Raw genomic sequence first — 11,016 nt, forward strand, 5'->3', positions numbered from 1 at the left:
TGGGCAGTAAGGTTAGGTTGATCTTTTTACAAAGAGAATTGACCAAGAAGAGACTAATGTGTGTGATTAAAGCAATAATTAAATGATTGGGCAAATTTCGAATCAGCCATGAAACCTCTAGCGCTGGTTTTTTTTTAATGTAGTATGAATTACCTAAATGAAGGAGTTAACACGAAATTGTTATGAATGTGATTATAGATTGACCAATGGAATTCGTACGGAGTAATCGAGTGGCAAACTTTGGTAACTCAACACAAGTATTGTGAGTAGTAATCTTACCACAATTTGTCTTTCACAATTTTCATGATTTTTACATGGTTTATAAAGTAAATGTGTACCGATTGTTTTGAACTTGCATATGGGACAAGTCTTTTACTGGATATGATACTAAAAAGATTATTTGAGATGATCTCATTCTTACAAGATATGATTACTGTTATTGAAAAGGTTTTACACTTATTTGAGAAATAGTATTTTGGCAAATGATTGTTAAACTTTGAAATGATATGATTTGATAAGATTTAAATGCTCTGTTCGATTTTGAAATGCTTCTATTGATTACAAGAAAAATATAAATGGGAGTTGACCTTAATGAATGTCGTAGCTAGCGGCGAGATCGTTAGATCTGGTGCACCTTGTAGTTCTGATTACTGATAAAGCCCTTGCTAGTGGGAAGGTAGAACTAGTAAACTGGTATTGATATCCCTAGAGTAGGGATCTACTGATATGAATAATTAACTCCTTTTATGAGGAGTTCATTGTTATTGGTTACTTCTGGAAAAAAAGGCCACACTAATTTCATGATTCATCATTGGAAACTTCCCAGCTATAAGATTTGATATGAAAATGTTCTTTTTCTGAGTTTGCTATTATGTATTTACACTGATTATGCTTATATGAGGCACCTAAGATTGAATATTGTTATTGTTTTTGAAAAAGCATTGTTTCATCGTTATGACTACTACACTAGCATGTTTTCTAACTTGTCCCTCATTAAAATGGTTGTGGTTAAGTATTATTACTCACTGAGCTAGCGTCTTACTCCTCGCTAATTATTTTTACAGAGAATTCAGGTGGTATTGAAGAGGATTTCATTAACTAGCGTGTGAGTTGGTAACATCTAGTGAGCCCCGCATTGCTTCGCGTGGCAAGGGAACTATTGATTTGCTATGTTTATTTAGTTTCTTTTAAAACTCTTAGAATCGTTCCATTTGTCATTCTTTTGATTTGAGTCAAGATTAGTCCTTCGAATTATAGTCAAGTGACAAGTTTGGAACTTTTTTCGTTATTTGGAGATGAATTGGTTTTATTTCGTGACCATTTGATCATTAATGGATATTATATGGTGTTTTATAGTTGCTATTAGTTGTGTTGTTAATTTCTGAGACAAGAAAAAATCCAAATAGGCCTAAAAACAAAGGAAACTCTGCCTGATTTTCTGTAGAATTCTAGTGCGGCTTGCTTTGGGATTCTCCCCCTTAGCGCCAGTCATGATCCTTAATTGGGTCGTGACAAAGTTGGTATCAGAGCACTAGGTTATTTTTATGACTTATGGAGCACAAGTTAGTTGTAGAATCTCAATTATGGTTATGTTGCCGGTCATTTCTATAATCGTGATTCTACAAGGACGTGATAGGATGTGTCTTGTCTTTCTTTCTCATTCCTACTTATGTGTGTGACGTTTAGGGCCAACTAGATTAATCTAACATCATTCGTTTATGTTAACCAGATCGCTCAAACCCAATTATCTAAGGGCACAGCTACAACATGTGTTCCTAAGGCACCTAATGTCACTTTAGCCAGGCAGCCAACTTCATCAACTTGGGGAAGGGACAGAGCTTGCAAAACTGGTTGAGGAGAGGGACGTAATGCTACCCCAGGGAACCGCAGCACCACTAATAGGACTTCAAGGGAGGTCACTCCGGAAAGGAGCGCTACTCCACCCCCAACATCGCATGAGAATGCTACAACTGGGTACTTGCCTCCATGCAGAAATCCATAGAGAGTTTGGTCAATAGAATGGATAGACAGGAGAGGGATGGTCAGCATAATGTTGTTGCTACTCAGACACATGCAACACTTTAGACACCTGCATGAACTTACACTTTTGGGAATAAAGAGGTATCCTTGCAGGAATTCTTGAAATTGAAATCACCAAAATTCACTGGTTCTGATAGTTCAGCGGATCCTCAAAGCTTCTTGGATGGGACATTCAAGGCACTCCGGGCTCTAGGATGTTCTAGTGAGAGATCGGTGGAGCTGGCAGCATACAAACTAGAGGACATGGCTAACACTTGGTATGAGATTGTATTGCTAGGTCGACCTACTGGGGCGGCACCACAAAAGTAGGATGAATTCACTAAGTTTTTCATGGATAATTTCCTTCCTAATAGTCAGAGGCAGAGGTATGCAACGCAGTTTGAGAGGTTGGTACAAACTCCAGATATGGATGTGGCAACTTATAACGCCAAATTCTATAAGCTCGCTAGATATGCTCCTTTGTTAGTACCTACTGAAGCAGAAAGAGTTCAGAGGTTCGTGCATGGGTTGGTTAGTCGTCTATTCAATGCCCTAGCCCCAAATATGAGTACCATGACTTATTTAGAAGCAGTTGATCTAGCTAGAAAGATTGAAGATAAGGGTCGAGAGGAGCATGCAGCCTATGATGTACGTAAGAAGGCCAAGATAGAGGGATCTTACAGCGGCGACTTGGGTGCAAATCACAAAATAGGGAATCAGGGAAGACAACAACAGGGCTCTCAGACAGGGATGGATACACTTTCACAGTCCACATATAAGCAACATCACATACAGGGTATTCAAGGACGATCATCAACACAGGGATATCGTAATTCTGGGCAAATGTATGCCACTGCTCCATGCTGCCAAACTTGTGGTAAATCACATGTAGGCCAGTGTTGTGTTGTCATCGGAGGCTGCTTTTGGTGTGGTCAGTTGGGGCATCGCATTAGGGAATGGCCTCTACCTCTGAGAAACCCCACACAGACTTCTGCTCAGATAGTTGCACCTACTCAGACCACTCATAATGGTTCAGGTATTGCTGGTACATGAAATAGAGGTATAGGTGTTGGAGATCATTTCACTGGAAATCAAGGACAAGGGAATGCTGGTAGAAGTCAGTCAAGAGTTTTTGCACTTACTAGACAGGATGTTCACGCCTCAAATGCGGTGGTTACAGGTATTCTTTCAGTTTGTTCCTTTGATGCACATGCTTTGATTGATCCAGGATCTACCCACTCATATGTGTCCTCATACTTTACTTTGAGATTTCATAGACAACTAGAGATGTTGAATCATCTATTTCTTGTTTCTACTCCTGTGGGGGATTCCTTGTTAGTTGAATATGAGTATCGTGATTGTCAGATAAGAGTTGAGGGTAGGGATACTCTAGCTAACCTAATTGTACTTGATATGATTGATTTTGATGTGTTGATGGGCATGGATTGGTTATCTCCTTGCTATGATACTGTTGATTGTCATGCAAAGATAGTCAAATTTGAAATACCTGATGAGCCTATATTTTTATTAAAAGGGGGTCAAGTCCGCGAGGTTGGAAAAATCATATCCCTTATGAAGGCTCGAAGGTTACTACAGAAAGGTTGTATGGGTCTCTTAGCTATGATAAGGGATACAATAGAAGGAACACTTAGCTTGGAGAAGATACCCATGGTGAATGAATTTTCTGATGTATTTCCCAAGGATTTGCCAGGATTACCTCTTGTACGAGAGATAGACTTCGGTATTGATTTGGCTCCTGATACATTGCCAATATCCATACCCCATACCGTATGGCACCAGCAGAACTGAAGGAGCTAAAACAGTAGTTGCAAGACTTACTCGATAAGAGTTTTATCTGACCAAGTATATCTCCATAGGGCGCACCAGTATTATTCGTAAAGAAGAAAGATGGGTCTCTAAGAATATGCATCGACTACAGACAGTTGAACAAGGTTACGATACGTAATAAGTATCCTTTACCTCGTATAGAGGACCTATTTGATCAATTACAGGGAGCTGTCCACTTTTCAAAGATTGATCTTAGATCTGGTTATCATCAACTCAGAATCAGGGAGGAAGATGTTTCCAAGATAGCATTCAGAACTCGATATGGACACTATGAGTTCCTTGTGATGCCTTTTGGATTAACCAATGCGCCGACTGCATTCATGGATTTAATGAATAAAGTGTTCCGACAGTTTCTAGATAGGTTTGTGATAGTTTTTATTGATGATATCTTGGTATACTCTTGTTGCCAGGAAGAACATGAGAATCATCTAAACACAGTGTTACAGACTTTGCGAGAGCATAAGCTTTATGCTAAGTTCTCAAAGTGTGAATTTTGGCTAGACTCAATAGCATTTTTGGGGCATGTGGTGTCGAAAGATGGGATCAAGGTGGATTCCAATAAGACAGAAGTTGTGCAAAAATGGCCCAGACCTACTTCGCCTACAGAAATTCGAAGCTTTTTGGGTTTGGCAAATTACTACAGGCATTTTGTGCAGGATTTCTCCAAAATAGCATCTCCATTGACTAAGTTGACACAAAAAGATGCTAAATTTCAATGGACAGAAGAATGTGAGCAAAGCTTCCAGAAACTTAAAATGTGTTTGACAAGAGCACCTATATTGTCCTTACCATCGGGTTTTGGAGGTTTTGCGGTATTTTGTGATGCTTCGAGAGTTGGGTAAAGTTGTGTGCTGATGCAAAATGGTCGTGTTATTGCCTATGCTTCAAGGCAGCTGAAGAGGCACAAGCAAAACTATCCTACTCATGATTTGGAGATGGTTGCAGTGATATTTGCTCTTAAAATTTGGAGACATTATCTATACGGTGAAACTTGCGAGATATATATTGATCACAAGAGCTTAAAGTATATTTTTTAGCAGAGAGACCTGAATCTTCGACAACGACGATGGATGGACCTACTCAAGGATTATGATTATGGTATTTTGTATCATCCTGGAAAAGCTAATGTTGTGGCGGATGCATTGAGTAGAAAATCTATGGGTAGTTTAGCACATATAGTTCCCGAAAAGAGGCAGTTGGCAAAAGATGTGCAGAAACTTGAAGGCACAGGTATTAGATTTAGTGTGGGAAATCCAAAGATATTGCCAGCTTGTGTGCAAGCCAAATCTTCATTAGTAGAGCGCATTAAAACTACTCAATATAAGGATGAACTGCTTTGCAGATATCGAGATGAGGTCACAACTGGTAAAAGTGAGTAGATGATGGCTGACGGTGCTGGTATGCTTCGACTAGGTAATCGGTTGTGTGTACCAGACATAGATGGGTTAAGTCGAGTTATTCTTGAAGAAGCTCACAACTCTAGATATACTATGCACCCTGGTTCCACTAAGATGTATCATGATCTGAAGCAGTTGTGTTGGTGGGAAGGTATGAAGAAAGATATAGCTAATTTTTTTTCTATTTGTTTGCTTGTCAACAAGTTAAGGCAGAGCATCAACGACCTGCAAGGTTACTACAAGAGATCCAAATTCTAGAGTGGAAATGGGAAAGAGTCACTATGGATTTTGTGGTTGGTCTACCCCGAACTCTCAGAGGTTATGACTCTGTATGGGTAATTGTAGACCGATTAACAAAATCAGCACACTTCTTACCGGTAAAGGCTACATATGGTGGAGTGAAATATGCCCAGATATTTATGAACGAAATTGTTCGACTTCACGGAGTGCCAGTATCCATCATATCTGATAGAGGGTCACAATTCACTTCACGCTTTTGGAGATCCTTTCAAGAAGCCTTAGGTAGTCGAGTAGACCTTAGTAATGCATTCCATCCACAGACAGATGGGCAATCTGAGCGTACTATTCAAATCTTAGAGGATATGTTAAAAGCTTACATTCTTGATTTTGGAGGTAGCTGGGATGCTTACTTGCCTTTAGCTGAATTTGCCTACAACAATAGCTTTCAGTCCAACATTCAGATGGCTCCATATGAAGCTTTGTATGGAAGGCGATGTCGTTCTCCTATAGAGTGGTTTGAAGTTTGAGAGACCAATGTGTTGGGACCAGACTTAGTACAAGAAGCCATAGATAAGGTCCAGTTGATTAGGCAAAGATTGCTCACAGCTCAAAGCAGACAGAAGTCTTATACGGATAAGAAAAGAAGATATCTAGGGTTCATGGTTGGGGACAAAGTTTTTCTACAAGTTTCTCCAATGAAAGGTGTGATGCGGTTTGGCAAAAGAGGTAAATTGAGTCCACGATATATAAGACCATATGAGATACTTGACCGGGTTAGAGGAGTGGCGTATCGTTTGGCACTGCCTCCTGATATGTCTTTCATCCATCCAGTATTCCATGTTTCTATGTTGAGGAAGTATATCTCAGACTCCTCTCATGTACTTGAAGCACCGACTATACCAATTGATGAGAACTTACCATATGAAGAGGAACCTGTGGCTTTTGTGGACAAACAAGTAAGAAGGCTAAGGTCAAAAGAAATTGTGTCCATGAAGGTCTTATGGAGGAACCATACCACTGAAGAAGCTACTTGGGAGTTGGAAAAGGATATGCGAGAAAAGTATCCTCTCTTGTTTCAGTCTACAAGTATACACTTACTTTAAATTTGGGGATCGAATTTCTTAAGGTGGGGAGAATGTAATACCCTATATTAAAATAAGGGCATATTTGTCATTTAGCTCTCATTTTTTTAAAAAAGGGGATCAGAAATTTTAAAAAAAGGGCTGAAAACCCTAACAGAAGCAGCAGCAACCTCAGCGATCAAAAGAAAAAAAAGGGACTCTTCTTGTTCTAGAGTGAGCGAACGAACGAAGGAGAAAAATAAATTTAAATTGAAAGCCTTGGTTCTCAAACTAAAGAGAGGTGGAAGAAGAAGAAGAACGAGAAGAAGGTAAGTTTCTTAACTTAGTCTAAAGGTTGAATTTGTATCTTCCATGACTATAAGATTGGGAATTGGGAAGTTGAGAAACATGGGTTTAGAAGAAAAAGAGGACATTTACTTCATTCTTATGAACCAAGTGAATATAGTCAATGATTTGAACTATTGGGCTTATATGCAATAAGAGTAATTGGGTAGTAAGGTTAGGATGATCTTTTAACAGCGAAAATTGACCAATAAGAGACTAATGTGTGTGATTAAAGAACTAATTAAGTGATTGGGCAGATTTCCAATTAGCCATGAAACATCTAGGGCTGGGTTTTTTTTTAAAATGTAGTATGAATTACCTAAATGAAGAAGTTAACACAAAATTGTTTAGAATGTGATTATAGATTGACCAAAGGAATTCGTACGGAGTAATCGAGTGGCAAGCTTTGGTAACTCAACACAAGTACTGTGAGTAGTAATCTTACCACAATTTGTATTTTACAAATTTCATGATTTTTACATGGCTTATAAAGTAAATGTGTTACCGACTGTTTTGAACTTGCATATGGGACAAGTCTTTTACTGGATATGATACTGAAAAGATTATTTGAGATGATCTCATTCTTACAAGATATGATTACTGTTATTGAAAAGGTTTTACACTTATTTGAGAAATAGTATTTTGGCAAATGATTTTTAAACTTTGAAATGATATGATTTGATAAGATTTAAATGATCTGTTCGATTTTGAAACGCTTCTACTGATTATAAGAAAAATATAAATGGGAGTAGACCTTGATGAATCCCGTAGCTAACGGTCGGATCGTTAGACCTGGTACACCTAGTAGTTCTGATTACTAATAAATCCCTTGCTAGTGGGAAGGTAGAACTAGTAAACTGCTACTGATATCCCCCAGAGTAGGGATCTACTGATATGAATAATTAACTCCTTTATGAGGAGTTTATTGTTATTGGTTACTTCTGAAAGAGAAGGCTACACTGATTTCATGATTCATCCTTGGAAACTTCCCACCTATAAAATTTGATATGAAAATGTTCATTTTCTGAGTTTGCTATTATGTATTTACATTGGTTATGCTTATATGAGGCACCTAAGATTGAATATTGTTATTGTTTCTGAAAGAGCATTGTTTCATCATTATGACTATTACACTACCATGTTTTCTGACTTGTCCCTCATTAAAATGGTTGTGGTTAAGTAATATTACTCACTGAGCTAGCGTCTCACTCCTCGCTAATTATTTTTACAAAGAATTCAGATGGTATTGAAGAGTATTTCATTAACTAGTGTGTGAGTTGGTAGCATCTGGTGAGCCCCGCATTGCTTCGCGTGGAAAGAGAACTATTTATTTGCTATGTTTATTTAGTTTCTTTTAAAAACTCTTAGAGTCGCTCCATTTGTCATTCTTTTGATTTGAGTCAAGATCAGTCCTTCGAATTATAGTCAAGTGACTAGTTTTGAACTTTTTTCGTGATTTGGAGATGAATTGGTTTTATTGCGTGACCATTTGATCGTTGGTGGATATTATATGGTGTTTTATAGTTGCTATTAGTTGTGTTGTGAATTTCTGAGACAGGAAAAACCCAGGATAGGCCTAAAAACAAAGGAAACTCTGCCCGATTTTCTGTAGAATTCTGGTGCGGCTTGCTTTGGGATTCTCCCCCTTAGCTCTAGTCATGATCCTTAATTGGGTCGTGACAAAAACATAAACTAGGTCATTTTAATCCTAATCCTAGACCATATATAAGTCTTTTAAGCGTAAAGTTTAACCATTCTAAACCACTCTATAAATTTCCCCAAATCCCTCCAAGTTCGTCCCCCAAATATTTCTCTCTCTAAAATAAGAAGTCAAGCTAGGGTTTTCAAGATCAAGTCTCCTAATCCTCCATTGATTGCAAGCTTTTGGCATCAAGGTATAATAGTCTTCATCTATGGAGCTCTTTCTTCCGTAGAGTTCCTAAATTCTTCAATTTACAAATTTAGAAATCTCCAATTGAAGTTAGGGTTTTCTTATATGTCATGGGTTCATTTAAATGTTGATTCAATTGGTTTTTTTATGAAGTATTATGCATGAGTTGATATAATTCCATTTTTTAAAGCTGAATCCCCATGAACCCATGCATAACCCAAGTTTCCTAAGCTATGATGATATAATGTGGGTTTTGGTCTATGAAATATGAGTTTATGAAGATATGCATGTTCTTTATGAAATTGATAAAAAGTAATTTAAGTTACTTTGAGAGTAACACGTAAATATTGTTAGTTTTATTGTTGTGTAAGGATTTCTCACATACTACTCAATACTGAATGTCAAAGTGTTTTCTCACATAAGGATTCTTAGCGTTGAAAGGTTTTCTCAACTTAACTTTGAATCAAGATTTACGAGCTATTCTAAAGAAACTTGGATTGGATTGGCTATTTGATGTGCCTTCCATGAAAGATAAGTCAAGTAATTATTTATGACTATTCCGTGGGATTTATGCTTAGCACTGAGAGGATATTGATATTGAAGCTCTCCCGTAGCTAGAGGTCATGTTTCTAGTACCTATATGCTTATCCCATACCTATGTGCCCCTATAGGATGACTGTCTTAGATAGACATTAGCTAGAAGTTTAGGTTCCTACCTTGACAAGTAAGAACAACCCATTTCGGTGTGGGGCAGACACCAGATTCCATGTTGTAGCTCGTATGGTCTCTATGTAAGTTAAGGCTACTTCCTACATTAATAATGATGAACTTGTTGAGAATTGATTCAAAAAAAAAGTCTAAGTTACTAAATGATTGATTATTTACTGTGAGTTTGAATAAGTCTTTTACTAGAGTTGAAAGAGTCTTTGTTAGGTTGTTATTTCATTGCTATTTTTTTGGCACTTTCCTAGTTTCTAGTCAAGTGGAAGTCATCGACAGATATAATCTTCCAGAGTCTATAAGCCTATAAATGTAGATATTTCCAGTTAATAAAGTAAGCACTTCTACAAAGTATTTCCTTCATCTTCTTTGTGCAGCTCTAAGTTTTGTAGTTAAAGAACCTCTATTTTTCCTACATTGTGATATCAGAGCAAGCGCTCGGTCTTTGACTGGGTGATTAAGAGATAAGAAACAACCAGGGAGTGAAGTTTAAGAAGGAAAAAAAAGGTTATGGAAGCAAATGGTATATCCTCTTCTTCACAACCCCTCATACTCGTCTTCAATGGTGAAAAGTATGAGTTTTGGAGCATCAAGATGAAGACTTTGTTTAGGTCTCAAGAATTGTGGGACTTGATCGAAGATGGGTTCACTGATGTAGCAGAACCGGATGCAGAGGAAGAGAATAGATAAAAAGAAATCAGAAAGAAGGATGCAAAAGCTTTGTTCTTTATTCAACAAACCGTTCATGAGACAATCTGCTCAAGAATTGCAGCAGCTACTACCTCAAGAGATACTTGGCTGATTTTGAAAACTGAGTTTCAAGGTTCCTCTAAGGTAATTACTGTGAAACTACAATCTTTTCGTCGTAATTTTGAAACATTGTTCATGAAAAACAATGAATTTGTGCAAGACTTTTTATCAAGAGTTAGTGGAATTGTAAGTCAAATGAAATCATATGGTGAAGAGATAGGTGTTAAAATTGTAGTTTCAAAAATTTTAAGAAGTTTACCTCCATAGTTTGATCATGTGGTTGCAGCCATAGAGGAATCAAAAGACTTATCTAAGTTTTCATTTGATGAACTAATGGGCTCTTTGCAATCTCATGAGTCACGGATCAATAAGTCAATAGAGAGAACTGAAGAACAAGTTTTTCAAGTGAAGGAAGAGCATCCAATTCAAAATGAGAAGTCGTTAGAACAAGGAGCACGAGGATGTGGCAGAGGCTCTTTTAGAGGCAGAGGACGTGGTAGAGGTAGAAGACAATCTGGGTGGAAAAATAGTCGCAGAAGTGGAGTGCAGTGTTACAATTATCATAGGTTTGGCCATACAGAAGCTAACTGTTGGTATAAAAATGATCAAGGTAATTATGCCGAAGAAAGCGTGCTTTTCATGGCTCACTCTACCACCATAGATTACGAGACTGATGTTTGGTTTGTGGATAGTGGATGCTCCCATCAGATGACCGGTGAAACAAAAGGATTTAAAGAGTTAGATG

The 11,016-nt window shown here is 37.7% G+C and overlaps 1 protein-coding gene across 1 annotated transcript; it reads left to right on the top strand.

Moving 5' to 3' along the window:
- The first annotated feature begins 2,370 nt into the window (after positions 1-2,370).
- Positions 2,371-5,246, top strand: LOC125839847 (uncharacterized). The gene is made up of 4 exons (XM_049518836.1): positions 2,371-3,064; positions 3,116-3,807; positions 3,897-4,679; positions 4,908-5,246. The coding sequence occupies exons 1-4, from the start codon at positions 2,371-2,373 to the stop codon at positions 5,244-5,246; spliced, it is 2,508 nt and encodes an 835-aa protein (XP_049374793.1).
- Positions 5,247-11,016: the final 5,770 nt, after the last annotated feature.

This window comes from Solanum verrucosum, unplaced genomic scaffold, assembly GCF_900185275.1.
Source record: "Solanum verrucosum unplaced genomic scaffold, falcon-dt-bn FXZP01000221.1, whole genome shotgun sequence".
NCBI lineage: Eukaryota > Viridiplantae > Streptophyta > Magnoliopsida > Solanales > Solanaceae > Solanum > Solanum verrucosum.